The sequence below is a fragment of the Camelus ferus genome, chromosome 20 (genome assembly GCF_009834535.1).
Source record: "Camelus ferus isolate YT-003-E chromosome 20, BCGSAC_Cfer_1.0, whole genome shotgun sequence".
In the NCBI taxonomy this organism is placed as follows: Eukaryota; Metazoa; Chordata; class Mammalia; order Artiodactyla; family Camelidae; genus Camelus; species Camelus ferus.
The window spans coordinates 18,709,731-18,729,036 of record NC_045715.1 but is presented as its reverse complement, the minus strand read 5'-3'; the positions used below and the strand labels follow the sequence as shown (position 1 = coordinate 18,729,036).

General features: G+C 34.6%; 3 protein-coding genes across 8 annotated transcripts in view; 1 reads left to right on the top strand and 2 right to left on the bottom strand.

The window, feature by feature from the left end:
* Window positions 1-19,306, top strand: part of LOC102522884 (olfactory receptor 2B2) — a 74,074-nt gene that overhangs the window by 39,058 nt on the left and 15,710 nt on the right. For 2 of the 6 annotated variants that reach the window (XM_032463390.1, XM_032463389.1), the window contains exons 1-2: window positions 13,071-13,208; window positions 15,423-15,544. The exons of 2 other annotated variants lie outside the window; for them this stretch is intronic. The gene's annotated coding sequence lies outside the window, so the exon portion shown is untranslated. Of the gene's footprint in view, window positions 1-13,070; window positions 13,209-15,422; window positions 15,545-19,306 lie in introns of those variants that run through there. 2 more of the 6 variants (XM_032463391.1, XM_032463388.1) reach the window with 1 other exon arrangement.
* Window positions 1,428-3,228, bottom strand: LOC102524156 (olfactory receptor 2B6). Its single transcript, XM_014567232.2, has one exon. The coding sequence runs from the start codon at window positions 3,170-3,172 to the stop codon at window positions 2,174-2,176; it is 999 nt and encodes a 332-aa protein (XP_014422718.2). The 5' UTR covers window positions 3,173-3,228; the 3' UTR covers window positions 1,428-2,173.
* Window positions 11,702-13,273, bottom strand: LOC102523899 (putative olfactory receptor 2W6). Its single transcript, XM_032463383.1, is given in 2 exon segments — window positions 11,702-13,171; window positions 13,174-13,273. Coding segments are annotated over 2 exon segments (954 nt in total). The 5' UTR covers window positions 13,190-13,273; the 3' UTR covers window positions 11,702-12,233.

Below are 19,306 nucleotides of genomic sequence, written 5' to 3'. Positions count from 1 at the left end.
TTATTCATCAAACATATTTGCAGGCATTGTGAAAGACAATTGGTACATCAATAAGTGTTATGTATCTGTCCTTAGCATTTCATAAGAAAAGTAAGGAAGATTAGAAAGAGGAACTTACAAGATTGTGTCAAAAATTACCACCTTATTCAAGACAGAGAAAAAGATAAACATTGAGTTCTTGATTCTATTGTATTTGTTAATTGCTCATTAGTTTTCCACTCTACTATATATTCACTTCCCATTAAGCATTGCATTCACTGCTGTATCCCCAGTGCCTAGCAAAGTGTTAACATATAGTTCTTTCTCAATTAATAATTGTCAGTTTTATCAGTTCATCTATAAGGAGATAGTAAATGTATCATGTTGAAGACTTGCTGTCTTTTACAATGAACATTTTGAATAAAAGGCATAGGAAATTTTTGATGGAGTACTCTAAGGGCAAATGATTTGCAGTATTGACTTTTCTATAGGATATAAAATGGTAACTATAACTTATTTCTTCTTCATGCATCTCCATTTACCATAAATAAATATTTTAGTTTATTGACAATTATGTGATGTAGTTCCATAATAAATAAAAATAATACAAATAAATGGAAACAGGCAATATATAGTAAATTTGAAGATTTACATATAACTATGCCCCAGAAATTCCACATCTATAGAAAAATTCTAGCTCATATACCCAAGAGGTAGGTATAGCAATGTTGATAACAGCTTTATTTGTGGTAGCAGAAAATTGGAAATCACCTAGATGAGTATCATTTGGAGACCTGCTTAATACACTGTGGTCCATTCATACTAAGGAGTATACCACAGGATAAAAAATGAATCAAAATGGATGAATCTCACATGGCATCAAATGAAAGTGAAGAAAGTTTTGCATTGGTTGGAGTGATCATGTAAGGAGTTATAAGCCATATTAACAGATTAAACTTTACAATAATTGCAGTGGAGGGTTTGGGGCAGGACTAAGTCACTGCTATGTTCTCTTAAGGAGATTAAAATGTAATGAAACTATTGTTGTGCAAGAAACGTGTATGAAACAGGAAATCATTGGAACTCACTATATGATGTGCTATTTTAAAATCTAGGCTGTAAGTGTTTTAGGGGTTAAGAAAATAGGGAAAATATTGATAATTGGGAGAATTATGAAAAAAATTTCAAGGAAGTGAAAATTAGTGAGGCCTAATAAATGCCTAGGATTTGATCTATAAAGGAAGTAAAAAGGGATGTTTCCAATGAAGAGGAAAACCTGAGTATAGAGAATGGAAAATCCAAGCACAATCTAGAAGAAAAATCACTGGTTTTTATTATTATGCTGACATGGAAGTGATATTGAAAATTTTAAACATGAGTTGATAACCTCATTTAAAGTTGTTATTTTTTTAGGGTTTTGGTAAACCTCCTCTAATTGTGTGAAAAAATGTGTGTTTCTGAGTGCGTGTGTACGTATGATATTACCAGAGAAATGATTTCTGGCCTTTACCATATTCTTAGAAGGGTCTAAGCTACACCAAATTATACAAACATTGATGTAAAGTTTGAAGAGGTTCAGATTACACAGTTTCTGGTGAACTGGAAGGCTAGTTGTGGATATCTGTTCAATAAATATGTTCAGGCAAAAGAAGACTAATGTAGCTTTCTGTCAATGAAATTTTATTTGAGGGAGATAAACACAAAGGTTCTCTGTAGGAATGATGAAAATAGGGCAACTGGAAGTTAGTAAGCAACATAAACATTAATCGTTTACAGAGCTTATCACTTGCATATTCATTGTGTTAAATAACAGAGATTCAACTGAGTACATTTTAAACATCTAATTAGCTTTATTGAACAATTCATGAATTAAGCAACATCCCATCTAGCAAACAAAAAAGAGCTCTGCATAGCTGTAGAAAGGAAAGGTTTTTAAAGGCAGAAAGGTGGGGCAAAAAGGGAAATTATTAGGAAAAAATGCATTGTTTCAGGCAAGATTGCCCTCCCAAGGGGAAGGGAAGGACCTATTAGGCAGATTACCTCACTTACTGCTGACCAGGAAATTCCAGGTTGTCTAAGCAAACATTCCTGGAGGGTTAAGACTGCAATTGCATTAGGTATCAAGTCCTGGTTTGGTTTCATGGGCTTAGTACAAGTGACTCCGTTTGGGGCCTGTTTTTCTTCTTTGTAACACTTATTTCTTGATTGAGAAAACTCTTGCAACTAACCTTTTAAATGCCTCCTTTACCTCTTTGTTTCTAAGTGTATATATCAGGGGGTTCAGCATGGGTGCGATGATTCCATAGAAGAGGGAAACCAACTTTCCCCGGTCCTTGGAGTTGGTTGAAGGTGGTTGCAGGTACATGGAGATAGCTGTACCATAAAAAAGGGACACCACAATCAGATGGGAGCCACATGTTCCAAATGCTTTTTGTCTACCTTCAGCAGATTGGATTCTCAACACTGCTTGAGCAATAAAAGCATACGATATAAGAATAAGTGTCAAGGGTACCAGATGGAATAACACACTTACAAGGAATAGTTCAGCCTCATTTGCTGTTGTGTCAACACAGGACAACTTGAGCAGAGCAGGGACTTCACAGAGAAAGTGATCTAGTACATAAGGGCCACAGAGTGGCAGTTGGAGAGTCAGGGCAGATAACCACACTGAGTTGCTGAAACCAGTAACCCAGGACGCAGCCGCCAACTGGAGGCAGAGCCTCTGGTGCATGATGACTGAGTAATGGAGAGGCCAGCAAATAGCTACAAACCTATCAAAGGACATGACAGCCAGCAGAACACATTCAGTGGCCCCCAAGGCCAGAAACACGAAAAGCTGGGCTACACAGCCAGCATAACTAATTACCTTCCTGGTGCTGTATAAATTCACCAGCAGTTGTGGAACTGTGCTTGTGGTGTAGCAAACATCTAGGAGTGACAGATTGGTAAGAAAGAAATACATGGGTGTATGGAGTCTGGAGTCCAGGCGTGACACTAGAATAATGGTCAGATTTCCAAAGATAGTCACGATATAAGAAATGAAGAAAACCACAAAGAGTAGAAACTCCAGCCATGGTTGATCTGAGAAGCCTAAGAGGATAAACTCCAGTGGGATACTGTCATTTATGTGATTCGTGACCAGTGTTTCCATTCTTGGTTTCCTGAAACAAAAATTCAGGAAGTCAATGAACATATTTATTGACTATTTCAATTATTTATAATCACTTTCCTTTCTGTTTGAAGACATTTACAGAACTGATATTGTTGTAACAAGAAAAATACTTAGTTATCTAAGTATTTCTAAAATTCAGTCTTTCTATATCTGTATCAGCACTTCAAAAATGAAAACCAAAAATTTAAGATAAATACCTGGTTTAAACAGCTTTAATAAAATTGGTTCTTTGATTTTTTTTCTTTTGTCATCTGGCTAATCTTTGTTTGCAGTACTTTCCACCTAGATAGCTATTATTAGGAAGTTTGGTTACAATTCCTGGTACATTACTTTTTCATTCTAATTTCTCCTCAGTGCCAAGGAGATTACTCTAGCATCTGAAACAATTAAAAGTATTTAGACCACTCCCAAAACTATGTTTGTAGATAGGTTCGAGCAAGCTGTCAGACAGATTTCAAACGAACATGTCTTTTGCCTTTTAGGACCTCATAGAATGAAAATAAAAAGATACTAATATGAAACAAAAATGATTTTTAAAATGAGCATGTAAATGAATAAAAAGTATTCTGACACTGAGGGGAAAAAAAGATACTAATAACGTGGAATTTGGAACCAGACAAGCCTGGGTTCAAGTTTCTACTATGTAAATCAAGAGTACTGGCACTATTTCTTATATTCTAGGAACTCCAGGTTCCCCATCTATAAAGTGAATATAATATTGCCTTTCTGGTGTGGTGACATTAATGTAAATGAAAGGAACTATAGTGAACCAAGGTCTCTGAGATGTTCAGAGAGGAAAATTGCTTATAATTCTTAGAATTCTTAATTGTCCTAGGGTCAACAATGGAAAATGGCTCTTTGAGTTGAAGACTTACCTTCCCATTTCCACCACAACTCCAAAACCACCAACCTCAACAATAGAGGTAGTAGTGACTACCTGATGTAAATTATAAATGTGATCTTTAATGTAATTGCCTGGCATAGTGCCACACAGCAATGTGAATGAAAGTATCATAGTGATGCAAGAACTCTGAGATGCTTAAAGCAGAGGCTATTCAGAGTCCTTAGTTTGGCTGGAGGTATTAATACAGTTGTTCTTCCATATCCACAGGGGACTGATTCCAGGACCTCTGTAGATGCCAAATTCTGAGGATGCTGAGTCCCTTATATAAAATGGCAAAGTATTTACGTACAACCTACACATATTCTCTCATATGCTTTAAATCATCTCTAGATTACCTATAAGACCTACTACATTATGGTAGCTCACAGAGAAAAAAATGTGACAATGAATATATATATGTTCATGTATAACTGAAAAATTGTGCTCTACACTGGAATTTGACACATTGTAGAATGATTATAAATCAATAAAAACTGTTAAAAAAAAAAAAGACCTAATACAATGTAAATGCTATATAAGCAGTTGTAAATACAATGCAAATGCCATGTAAATAGTTGCAGGGCAAAATTGATTTGCTTTTTGGAGCTTTCTGGAATTTAAAAAAAAATACTTTCCATCTATGGATGCAGAACACACAGACAGGAAGGGCCAACTGTATAAGTCAAAGCTGCCAAAGTTCATCCCAAAATTGTCTTCCTTACTAGCGCCACCCAGTATTATTTTATTATTATTTTGTTGGTATAGAAATGTGAATTTAACGAGAGGAATGCAATTTTTGAATTATTATTCAAAGTGTATTTTAATTTTGCTCCCTTATTCTACACCTCTCAGTACAGAGTGGTAAAGAAGGCTTCTGCTACGCCTGTTGCTGTGTAGCTGTCAGTAAAACAAGGATACAGATAAATTCAGATTATAAATATGAATGTGCAAAAATACTCAAATCTTCAAGGGAAAAAACACGTTTCTGAACGTGTATTTAGCATGCTTCCATGTGTTTACATAAGGCAATGTAATATTATACATGTCAGTATTCACACATGTATAAAAATTACCTGGAAGTGTGCAAAAGTGTTAAAGGTTGTTACCTCTGAGGAGTGGGAATGAAGAGAGAACAAATCATACTTTAATATTTAACTTTACTCCTGTTCAGTCTAATTTTTAGTAAACAAGTATTATAATACCTCTTCTTAACAAAAATTATTATGTATTATATAATAACTTTAAATGTCTTATACTCTGCATTTTACTATAAGGATCAACATTGTTTTAGACTTTAATACCATCAGAAAGCAAATCTTATATAAATGTAGTTTTTCTCTCTTAATAGATTCTTAAAACTGAGTCTGAATTAAGGCTCAACATGGAGGTTTCCTAAAGGCTGGATTATGGGAGCATTGGGCACCTTATTGGCAAAAAAAAAAAAGTTGCCACTGATTATAAGAATTCTGGAAAGCAGGACAAATATGTAACTAGGATATTTAAATTTATATTGCCTTGATAAATATAAATTATTACCACCTGCCTTCCTGTATGTTGGTTGACATTACACCTCCAGCTACTTACCAGGTTTTCTCACTCCATGACTAAGATTCAAGGATTCATAATGAGGAGTTTCAGCAAAGTCTTGGAAACTTCTTTTTAGCTTTTACTGTGGAAAGAGCATTAAGATACAAAAGAATGATAAAAATTGTAGTTCCTATCTTGCCACTAAGTCACCTGCACAACTGGGCAAGTTACTTGATGGCTTTGGAAAGCAATTTAATCTTCTGTAACATTGAAATTTTCTGTTTTTCAGTAAACATAAAAATTATTTATTTCTAAATTTCCTCAAGAAATTACCATGAATCTGTTAATGTATAAAAAGTTTTAAATACTACACTGGACTCCAATATTCCTGCTGGAGCATAAGAATAAATAATAGTAATTTTTTCACACAACATTGTAATTTGGCTTAGAACAGGGAGGGAAGTTTTGTTAGTTTGTTTGCATTTCATGAGAGATTAATTCAGGCAGAAATTTGAATTAAGCTTGGAGAGGTTGTTTTCCCAAGCTAGTACATAGCAGACTGAAGGTTAGAAAGCAAGACTGCTCTGCTTTAAAATTTTAATTTTCAACAGACATAACAAATGTATGCAAAGTAGAATTGTAGACAAATAAATGGAATTAAGAAACGGAAGCTGAGTCAAATTTTTCTAAGTGATACGATGATAAACAGTCCATGAGTGTTCAGAACACCCAAATTTCATTATGTCTTATAGAATAATTTTCAGAAAAGTGTTCTATATACCTTTATTCTAAGCATTAGAGATAGGATGATTTGTGTGTCTGTCCAAGAAGCTTTTAATTCCAATAGGACTAATTAGAAGCATACAGATTCAACAATCTCTTCATAAGCTGTTCAGTTATAAGATGGTAAAGTTTGTTTAGTTCTTTGTTCCAGTCTTTAAGTGGCCAGCAGTAACTCCTATTCCTGATGTTACTGAAGGGAAAAGGCTACTCTCAAATTATGGGTAGAAATTCAAAGTGTCACTAGAGTTTTAGAAATAAATAGGACAGTAAATCTTGAAAATACACATATATCCATCAACCTAGCAATATCATGCATGGAAACCTATCCTATGGAAAAAAATGATCAATATATGAAGACATAAGGCAAGAATTTTTATTGTAGCAATGTTTATAGTTGTGAAAGTTGGAGAAAAAATTTACTCCCTCAATGGGGAATTGCCTGAATAATAATCTACTCTAGTGATTTTCCTGTGATATTGCTGAGTAAGCAAATGAAGATGCAAGAGAGATTAAATAGCACGACCTTAACTATATAAAATAATGACTAAAGTGCTCTAAATATAATTTTATGTATTGTATGCCTATATAGGATTTTATGAAAATGAAGAAAAAGAAGGAAGGATATTTATTAAATGCTTAACGTGGACAATCCGAAGAGAACAGAGGCATTTGTGAAAGAAGGAAAAGGCATCAAGTAAAACAAGAAAACAAAAAATTAAGACTTAATCCACCAAAAATCATGTATACTATTTAAAAACTTCTCAAACTAATAACAGTGCTTACCTCTGAGTGGGCATGAGGATGGGATTAGTCAGGGGATAAATGATGTTTGTAATGTAGGTTTTCTTTTTTTTTTTTTTCACAAGTTCTTATAACAGGTTATTTAAACAAAGAAAACAGTAGTTTAAAAATAAAATAGAGGACCAAACAAATAAGAAAATATGAATAAAGTCTTTAGTTTGGTGAATAGACCAGGATAAGTAAACTCAAAATTTTCAGTAGTCCTTAAAGTGAAAAATTAAGAAATAATGCCCAGTTAACAAAGGCCTGGAAATAGGAAAGAATTTGCAGAGTTTAATAATAATAGTAATAATATCTCATTGGTGCTCACTATCCTCACCAATGCCCTATAAAATAGCTACATTTTATCTTAATTTTGTTGATGTGGAAGCTGAGACATAGAGAAGTTAAACTTTCCTAAATTCACAGAATATTTTAGGAAATCAGAGATACAGTATGAAATACACACTTTGGTTCATTTAAATTTAATTTCTCCTCCTTGGCTAGTGCCAACTTTCCCACCCTCCCCTTCTTACCCTCATTTCCCAGAAGGCTGCTTATTGGCATATCTCTGTCTTGCTTTGTAAGGAAAGATCTCCCAGAATGTTATAATTTACAGGATTATTTTCTGACCATCTAACATCTCTCTCTCTGAGAGAACGGAACAGGCACGGCCACAGAGTTCTTTTAGTGACAAGCCTTGTGGATTGAATTCCTCAGGGCTAGATCTCAGGAAGAACTTCCTATATAAGGAGGAACTAAGCACTGAGAGGGACAGACCTATAATAGGACATTAGGGAGCACCAAGTATTAAATACCAGAGAGACTAAGTAAAAATCTGAAGGCCTAGGGGTCAGAGGCAATTTTAAACTTGGAGATAATAAATTCAAAACTCCTTGCCCAGGGGATATAGGATTTGAAGAACAGCATATTAGAGAAAACAATGGAAGACCTTGGGCTACTGCCACGAATGTGTGTGGATATTTGTGTTTAAATTAATGGTGGCTGAGAACATGATGTCTAGATGGCAAAAACCAGTTTAAAGTGTAAATGAAAGCAGGATATCCAAAGCTCTTTCTTAGTTTATATTTCCTTTGTAAGATGGACGGGCATGGGATATCATTAGGTTCAGCATGTAAAGCCTTATATTAAATCTGGAGCATCCTTGAATTAGATGGATTCCTGTGAACTATTATGACTTACACAAATCTTCACATTTCATTTTCTATTTGTTTGTTGCTGGTGTAAATATGATTGATTTTTGTTTACCGATTATTTTTCCAGTGACCTTGATAAACTCACTTAACTATTTTCATAGTTTCTACACAGACATTTTCAATATACACAATTATGTTATTCCAAAAAAAATGACAAATATACTTCTTTCTTTCCATTCCGTATGCATTTTGTTTCTTTTTCTTGTTTATTACACTAGCTAAGGTCATCAGTACAATGCTGAAAAGAAATGGTGATAATGAGCATCCTTGTTTCAATCAGTATTTCACCATTGTGTTTAATGCTTGCTGGAGGTTTCTTGTAGGTATACTTTATCAGCTTAAGGAAATCCCATTTTATTCTTAGTTTGCTAAGGTTTTGAAACAATGAATGGGGATTGAAGTTTGTCAAATGCTTTGACTGAATCTATAGGTTTTCCTTTCAATTTAAAAAAAAATTGATAAATAGCACTGATTTTCAAATGTTACACCACTCTATTCCTATGATAAACTCCACATGGTTATAATATGTCATGCTCTCTGTGCAACACTATATTAAACTTGCTAATGACTATTTAGAATTTTTATATGTATTTTCATGAATTATAAAATTGTATCAGTTATCTATTTTGAGAGTAACTATGTGAGAAATAATCACAATATCCCTGAGACATACAAAAAGAAACTGTTCTTTTAAGTTCCTGGGTCAGCTGGATCTCAAACCTCATTCACATGTCTATGGACAGTGCAATTTGATATGATAATTTTGCTGATGTTGGCTGGAGCCTCAGCTGATAAAACTGGTCCAACCCGGCTCTATTCCATAGGTCTCATTCACTGGCTTTCTACCCTGAGCATGTTCTCAAAATTAAGTTGGAGGTTTGTGAAAAAGAGTTGGACGCTTGCAAAGCCTCTGGTCTTTTTATTGGCTAAAGCAAATCAGGAGACTAACCAGATTCAAAGAGGTCAGGAAATAGACTTCAGCTGACCTATTAGCAGCATTTTAAAGTTGATCACTCATTCCTTCTGGAAACGCTTTTTGCTCTCTTCTTCCAAGAAAACTGAAGCTTTTGATCTTCCTCCTACTCACCGAACACTTCTTAATCCTCTTCTCCAGTTCCTTCGCATTTTTCTGACCTAAATATTGTGCTTGCTACTCCCTCTGCTGGGAGCCCTCTTCCCCAGATTTCTACCTTGCTTGCTTATCTCCATCATGTCTTTGCTCAAATATATTTTCCAAGCTCTTCCTCGAATTTCTCCATTTAAAACTGGAGCCCTCCCATATTTCCTAGAACGTGTCCCTGTTATACTTATCTTCACAACTCTTATAAATGTTACTATCGTAAGTTTTCTTTTTAAAATTTGTCTATTTTCTCTTTTATCCACTGGAATGTAGGCACAATGCAATGGCCATTTTCTTGTGTATTTTGTTCTAGTACTCCCAGAACAATGCCTGACACAATATATATTTGCTGAATGAGTGAATGTGGAGAGCAAAATGTGAATATAGACAAAATATAAAATAGGTTAATTTATCCTCAGGGTCTTTGTACCGCCTATCAAGACAACAAGATGGAAGATGATCTGATAATCTGATTAGTAAGCATTTATTGAGCTATCTTCTTACGGCTTTTAATTTAAAATCACAGTGAGTATAAACACACACACACATACACAAGCATGTATGTGATATTTATTTCTCTTGGAAGAAATTTAAGCACTTTAGCTAAGAGAAATAGAATTGTGAACAGTGGGTTGAATCCTGATGCTCATTTCTACCCAAACCTCCATCTGCTCTATGTAAAAGGTCAGTCCATAAGGAAGAAGCACAGATTAGTGAAGGGAAGAATCTACAGAAGATGAAAATGAAATGTTTCTGCTATTTTCATTATGGAGAATATCCTGTTATTCCCAGGAAATGGCAGAACAGTTAGAATATATTTGATTATTCTAAGCATAAGTAAGTAAACTAGGTAAACTTTTCAGACTACACTATAAATTAAGTAAATGGTGATGCTGAGCCATCATAATGGTATTAAGAACTTAGTCACCTTTTTTCCCCTCGAGATCTGATACATATTATGCCCTATAACCTCTAATTCGTGGTTCTAAATTTTTTAGAGAAGAGTGCTATGAAAATTACCCCTTGTGGGGGGAAAAGGGAAGTTTTGAAAGGAACTTTTTGGGAATCCCATAGGGAGCTTCCAAAATCAGTATATCCACAGAGATTTATACTCTGTCTCAATCTCTTGCCCCTACTCCAAGGTATTATTGATTCTAATGTAATATGTATCTAAATTGCATAGAGATAAGATTAAAAAATATTGTAATCATTATTGAATAGGGACTGATTTGAAAAGGACTTTTCATTTATGTAGAAATGTATAGTATATTTTTATGCCAGTAGGACACATACTATAAGTCATTTTTTAGTGGGAGAGATGAAAAATGCTAAACTGCAAGTCTCCATATTCTGTACATGGGCTGCAGTAAACATAATCACAGCTCAGCATCACCTTTTACTTAGTTTATAAATTAAGAAGAATCAATATATTCTAATTTTTCTACCTTCTTATGTGAATAATCAAAACTAAACCCCAAACCCATTCTTACAAGCCCTAACTAATCTAAAATGCAAACCTAATCTATCTGGACAAAGCTCAAAAGTTAGTGCTCAAAAATAGGAAAAATGTACACATTATGTCTGAGAATGATGTTTTGAGAAAAATTTATTAGATATTTGGTATTTCTTTTGGGGCCTCTGGATTAACCTAAACTTTCTTAAATATTTTGAAAGGGCTTAAATGAGAAATTGTTAACTCCAGTTCCTAATGATAATACAGTCAATACTCCCAAAATTTGGAATACTTATTCACTTGCAGAAATTCCAACATAATATATGTTTTCCTAGGTGATGAGATGGGATTCATCCAATTTATAATATTTCAGGTCTGAAGAAACATGTCTGCCTTTAAGATTCATTCATTTAATACACATCATTTAATTGTTATAACTAGTGAGGTACTGTAGTCGTTAGTGTAAATGTGAAAAATTCAACATCCAGAGAATAATCAATCATAAATATTCCAACAGTTCCCCAGAGTTCATCTCATTCTTCTCTACCTCTATCCAAGTTTATCCTGATAACATGTGGAAAAAATAGAGATTAATAATCTTCAAATATTTTAAGCAAGAAGACCCTTAGTCTTCTTTGGTCATTAATAAAGTATGAACAAATATTGAATATGAACAATAAATTCTTCCTTCTCTATAAAGCAAATGCATCGTGGTCTTGCTTTATATCTTTTTTTCTTTATTCTCTGTTGCCTCAGAAAGTCAAACATAAATACCATTAAACTGAATTATATAAATAATTCAAAATATGCAGGAGCCACATGTAAGTTATACTATTGGAGATACTAAAATGCTAGAAAACTGAATAATTTATACTGCCTCTCATTCAGCCATTTGGCACTATAAAAGCTCATTTGAACTTCCTAGATAAAATAAGTATTTTTCTTCACCACTTGTTAAGTTCATTCTTTTCATATATGTTGAGGAGCTGTTAAGTACAAATCATTGTGATGGAAGCTAGAATAGGTACAAAATGCCTCGTGTCTACATTCATGGCTAGTATTTTGCAAGCACAGATCACTGTTTGATCCTGGATTGGAGCCCTCCTAGTGATGAATACTTGACTTACACAGACTTGAGAGGAGTACAAGTGACTGTCAACTCAGGAATATTGCGTTTTCTCAACTTAGCTAAACCATTGAATTCCCCATCTCAGTAAGTGCCTCTTTAGTCTGTAATGTCAGAACATTCCTTTATTTGCTAGCTCTAACAACATGTATAGAAGTTGGGTCAAAAGACAATCCCCAAATCTGATGACTTTTTACTGTACTTCTGCACCCTCTTTCCCTAGTACCTTCTTCATGGCCTCTTTAACATCTTTGTTTCTCAGTGTATAAATCAGGGGGTTAACACTGGGAGTGACAATTGTATAGAAAAGAGTAAGGAACTTGCCCTGGTCCTGAGAATAAGTGTTTGCTGGCTGGAGGTACATGTATATGATCGTACCATAGAAGAGAGAGACAATAATGAGGTGGGAGCTACAGGTGTTGAAGGCTTTCTTTCCTCCAGCAGCTGACTTGATCCTAAGTACAGCTTGTACAATATAACCATAAGAGATGAGGATGAGGATGAGTGGTGCCAAGATGATAAAGATTGCCAAGGCAAATGCTAATGCCTCAAGGGTCATGGTATCTACACAGGCCATGACAATTAGTGCTGGCATCTCACAGAGAAAGTGGTCCACCCGCCTGTGCCCGCAGCGAGGTAGCATCAACGTCTGGGGTGCCATTATGAGAGAATTGCCAAAGCCACTCAACCATGCCACTGAAGCCAGCTGCCCACAGAGACGTGGGTGCATGATGACAGTGTAGTGCAGAGGTTTGCAGACTGCAGCATAACGGTCATATGCCATGACAGCCAGGAGGACACACTCCACTCCTCCCAGAGCCAGGACGAAGTAGAGCTGAATGGCACAACGGAGATAGCTGATGGTCTTATCTGGACCACCAAGGTTGTAGAGCATCTGAGGGATGGAACCTGTGGTGAAACACATGTCTAGGAATGAGAGGTTGGCCAAAAAGAAATACATTGGTGTGTGTAGCCGGGAATCGAGAACTGAAAGCAAGATGATGGTCATGTTGCCAAGAAGAGTCAGCAGATAAAAAGTGAGGACAACCACAAAGAGGATCAGCTCTAGGTGGGGACGATCAGAGAAGCCCACAAGGATGAATCTTTCAAAAGAACTTGTGTTGTCCTTTCCATCACCTGTGACCACATATTACCTGTTAGGAGAGAGGTGAGTATCTGTGAAGCGTGTAGATATATTCCCTCAAAATAGAATGACTAGTAAAATGGTAGAAGGGGAACTTGTTTGGAAATGCTGGATGCTTGACCCAGAATTTCAATAGGTGTTAGTCTTTATTAGGTCTGAAGAGCAGAGTATTTGAGAATTTTTCAGGCTCTTTGGCTGTGATTTTTTCCCCCAATATTTTGCATCATTGTTTTCAGTTTCACAGGAAGTAAAATATTACTTTCAAAGCCGATTATATTTTACAAGGAAATGAACACTCAAAGTCATTTCCTTTTTTTTTTTTCTAAATAGGGAAGCACTGAATTCTTCTAATCATATGTAAACAGTGGATAGGAATAGTGACTTATGTCTCTGGATCAGAGAACCTGGCTTGCTATTAGGTGAAATCTCATTCTAAATATTTTCTCATTAATATCGGTAATCCTAGAGTCATATCCAGACTCAAGGGAGTTCAAGTGATCAAGCAAAATCCTAGGGAGATGATGATCTCATTATTGTTTATAGTTACACCGTTGATTCCATTTGTTCTATTTACTGGAGCAGGATCCTAATATATCCCCTCCCTCTCTACCCAGCCCTATCCTAAACCTCTATGATAAAATTATGTTTCACATCACCTAGGTGTAATATACGCCTGGGTGGCTTTTCTGAAGTTGGGAATACTTTCCTGTAAAGATGAAAGAGATAGAAAAAAGCAACTATTAGAACTCAATCCAAATGGGACTAATATTCAAAGTTCTTTCAATACCTTTGCTTTGCCTCTTATTCACATTTTATTTTCAAAAAGAACTCCACTTCCTGGAATCCTACATTGATTATTTTATTTATCTGCTTCTTATGGTCCCATAGAACTAAGTGATTTTATATCTTCTGTGATACTTTGTACTCTCAATTATTTGGCAGTGGTTTTATGTCTTAGGGTGAGTGTATTGCCTAATGTAAAGCTAACTAAGGGCAAAGTTTCATTCTAACACTTCTGCATGTTTTCCTGAGCAGTTAGTAAGAATTAATAGAATTATGACTCTTATTAAAAGGGAATGCATTATATCTCTCAGGTACATTGGGGCACAAAATAAAGTTCAAATCTACTGCTCTGAGAATACTTTGCCATAACTAAACCATGTTGTGGCATGTGTTCCCAACAACACCTTTAAAATTTTGTACATTAAAACTCTGACACTTATTGGAAATTCTAAGATTGTCAAAGTCATCACTCTAGAGGCTGCAACAAGCTTCTATGGTGGTGACGAATGGATGTGATAATATCTAGGTGTATAGACAATCCACTGATTGGATAACTGAGGACCAACACTTATAATCAAGACAGCATTAAGGGCTTTCCTCCACCTCTTGTAAAATGGAAATTTAAAGTATATATACATATTATACAATGGTTACGAAAAAACATATATGTACAAATGAACTTAGAAGGTACTGATGATAGTGGATGTCTCTGGAGAAGAAACTAGATCAAAACCTGTGACTTTCTCTGTATTTATAATGGCTTATTTCTTTACAAATAGCTAGAAGGAAGTATGACCATAAGGAATAGCTATTAATTCTGGATGGTGAAGTATGTGTATTTTTTCTGCTAGTCTTTATAAGTTTCTGTATGCTTAAAGTATCTTAAAATATCTCAAAATATAAAAGAAAAAATAAAATAACAATATGAATACAAACCATTTAAATATTAATGTAACTAATATTTATGGATCTCATGAGCTAGGCACTAATGTTGACCATTTGACATAGTTTACCTCATTTTATTCTCAACGTAGCCCCAGGAGGTCAGCAGTTTAATTATTCAACATACAAATTAAGCCACTGAGGCCAAGGGAATAATGAAACAAACTGCCCCAGATCACAAAGCTGGTACATGGAACTGACTGAGACTCCAGCAATTTTACTCCAGATATGACTCTACTAATCTTGAATCTAACTGTAGAGTTAAGAAAAACAACAATTATACAAATCTGTATATGAAGAAAATAAAAAAGTTGTAAAACTGAGATTGTAACTATTTATTCTGATTTGTTGCACAAACTTTAATATATTTTATTACTTATAAATTGAGTAAGGCAGGTAGCTTTCATGGTAGTATAAGCAAAGATAAACAAGTCATATTTTTATTCAGAAAATGAGAAATACAGTTAAGATTTGCCTGCCAGGATGTGTTAATTCTGTATACATTGGGCACAGAAACAGAGTGATCCTCAGCCTGGAGTCATCTGGCCCTACTGGAAGGGAATGGAGGGTGACTGTGATGGACAGTGACTGTCTCATTCCACAGTTAACATACTCTGAATTTTCCCTCTGTCTGTGTAAGTATCTGTTTGTATGTGTGTTTGTGAATGTTTTTCAACTATAGAGTACAAACCCAAATTATTTTATTTTTCTTGTTTCTCAAGTCAACCAAATGTCCCACAAAGGATGAGAGTATTCAACTAAAATTATTCTAATGAATTTTTCATTCTGATTCAAAGTTTTTCTGGTGGTTAAACCATCCATCCATTGTCTGCCTTTCTCCTCATATTATCACATCAATATTTAATCACTGCTCTTGTTTACCAAGCCTTCCTTTTGTGAGGGCTACATTCTTGCCTTTCTGAACTTTAAAGAACTAAATAACTTACCAGATTTGACTGCAACCTCAGTAATGCCATGTCCACAGTTCCTTCTCCTTCTTAGGCTTTCACTTGGAAGTCCAAGTGAGATGACTAGAGTGAAAACAAGTAGAAGAGAAGGATGACATGTAGGAGATCTATGAGAAGGGAAGAAGATAAGGAGGCAACTGTTGCCAGCAGAGGTGAATCTGAATGAAGAGAGAATGTTGATGAGCACACAATAGTTAAACCACGTGAGGACCCCAAATATCCACATACCCCCTTCCACCCTAGATACAGAGCTAGATAAGGAGCAGGCTGAAGGAAGCGGGGGGTATCTCTGGTGCACATTCAGCACAGGGAACACTTAAAGACCAAAGGATTCACGTGTGAAAAGGAAGAACTTTATATGGGTTTTAGAGCTGATGTAGGATTAAATAATTCTTTCTCTGCCTCCCCCTATGGAGTAAAACTTTTTCAAAAATTCCCTGAACTGATTATCTCTAACAAGGGTTGGGAAAGCATATGATATTCTCAGAGGAAGTATCACTCTTACCAACACAAAGACACACACATACACAAACTATTTCTCTCTCTCTCTCTCTCTCACACACACACATGACAGATTTATCCAAGAGAGAGACTTAGAGAGAGCACCAAATCTTCCTCACTGGGTCTCATCAAGACAAGTAGTTGGTGATAAGCATTAAGGCATGGAATGTGGCCACCTCCTACTCAATTCAGAATAGAACCTAGAATCAATGAAAACATGTGCAAGGATCTACCACTTGTTTAGGGCATACTGTGCAGAGAAGTACTAGTATTCATATTCCTTTACTGTTTGTTTACTTAAGGTTAATTTTCCATGCAACTTTAGGGTCCAAAATAATAAAGTTTAACTTGAAAAAAGAGAGATCAATTTTGACATTTAAAATTAATACAAAAACAAAAACAAAAACAGGCCAAAAAATTAAAATAATTTCATTTCAATTTGCTTGATTTGGTGTAAAATTATTAAAACTATCTCAAGAAAGTTACTGATAAATGACTTCAGCTGAGTAATTAGAAATAAATGAGCATGTTTTAGTTAAAAAAAGAAAAAATAACAGTATATATGTGGTATTTCAGATGACTGTCTCTTACAATCGTAAGGTGAACAATACAGAAACAACTACATCTCAAAAGCATGTTTTCTATATTTAGCTGTCAAAGGCTTCTATGGGAGATGAATCTCACATTTCACCTCTACAACTAGAGATTTTAATTGCTATACATGAGATACTACATATAAATGTGCTTTGTACATTTAAAATATTTTTAGATTTTAATAACCATTATTATTAGTATCCCATGGCCAACTAACTTCAGTTACCACTTCTGTCAAGTAAAAAACAGAATGTATCTGGTCATTATCATGTCAAGTACTATGCTTTAAATGTAAAAATTATTCTCATATAATATAATCTTAATATACTAATAATATTAGTAGAGATGGAATATACTAGCTATAAACAATGATAATGTTATTTCCGTTAATTTATAAAAAATAGCATACAATGACTTTTGTCTGTCAAAAGTACTGAAATACATAGATGAGCAATCAAAAGTAATCAGTATTAATTCTTTATTGCAGCAAACTTCTTGGCACAGTGGATGAGCCATTCCCTTGAGAGTTGCTTCTTATACTTACATTAAGTTATTAGCCTATATTACCATATCAACCTAATACTTTCTCATGGAAGCTAGGCAGCAATACCTAGAGAATTTAATGCTCTCAAGAATTTCCTATCTGAGATAATAAGCCCCTCTGAGAAATGAAGGAGATGAGAGCCTCATGGAGTACTTAACTCAAAGAAGGATGTGGAATTGTTAGTCAAAGAAGCTTGAAAAGCAATTAAAAAAATTTTTTTGTTATCTCACTTCTATCCTTTTTCCTCACACCTGCCCATCACCAACCCTAACCCATTACAAATACCTTTAAACTTGTAACTGATGGAAATACCATAGTTATAGAAACCAATTTTCTGTGAAATAAAATAATACAATCCAAAGTTACAAGTGATAACAAGAGATACTTCCCAGTTGTGATATGACATCATAGAATGTTATCAGAGAAAGAGATGACTTTTTTTTCTTGTTTTGTCAAAATGTAATAATACTATGTATCACTAAGGGATATAACATTTTGCATTTCTTTTTTTTTTTAGTTGAAAGACAGTCAGTTACAATGTATCAATTTCAAGTGCACAGCACAATGTCCCAGCCATATATATATATATACATACATTCATTTTCATAAGAAATGACATTTATAAGTCTATGTCAGTCATCTCTTCCATCAAATGCAATTACCTTCAGACAAATTCTCTTTTACTGTAATTTAATGTGTTATCATTGTAGCTTTTGTGGAAGTGAATAACAGATTATTTATCAAATTTTATAGATTGTATTCATAAAATTTGATGTCAAATATTCATCACTTCTTTACACTTTATTTCACAAACCTGCTGTCTTGATTTTCACCTCTTTGTGATTTTTCCAGTCTCTAAGTCTTAAAATATTACAATTTTCCTGAGCTATCTCTTTCCCTGAATGCTCATATTCAATAAGTTTCTAAGCCTAACCATAACATGTCTTTCATACCTCATTTTTATTTCCACTTCTCTTGCCCTAGCCCAGTACCTCATTAACTCTTGCCAGATTTTTTACAAGAGCCTGTTCATTAGTTAGTCTCTAGAATCTTGCTACTTAAAGTCATCTTTCACTTCGCTGCAGAAGGAGCCTTTCCAAAATACAGGTGTTGCATTGCCAGTACTGAAAGTCCTGACGTGGCTCATTGCCTAGAGAAATATACATAGATTTCTGAATATTGATGCTGGTTCTGGACAAATTTACATTTCCAGCTCTATCTAAAACAGCTTCTGTTTCTTTATACTCCAAGTGCATTCAACTACTCACTATTTTCCATAAATAATGGAAAGTTGAATTATCTCTGGAAAATAATTTGGAGTAAAAGGGAGGGAGAATAGCCTTTGAAGATAGATTGGCTCAAACTCCAGCTGAGAAACAATCAATGCAGGCTTAAAGCCTAGAAAGCCTCATTTACTATCACTGGGAAGAAAAATTACCTTGAAGAGCTTTTGTAAAAGTTAAATAAGGTAAGAAATATTAAATATTAAATATTGGGCATTGTCCCTGACATAAAGTAGATCTTTAATAATTGTGATTTCTAACTATGTGCCTTCTTGCTTATCACATTCTCTCAGAAGGGAATATTCATTCTATTAAAAAGAATACTAAAGTAATCAAGACTCCGTTGAAATATTCTTCTTGGAAAATACTCTCATTCCTCTTTGTTATATTTGGCTGTTCTTTCATCTGAATTCCAGAAGCTCATTATTTGCAGTTCTATCACACTCTTAATGCACTTTTTAAACTCTATCTTGGATTTCAGTTAATTTTTTTTAACTTTAAAAGATG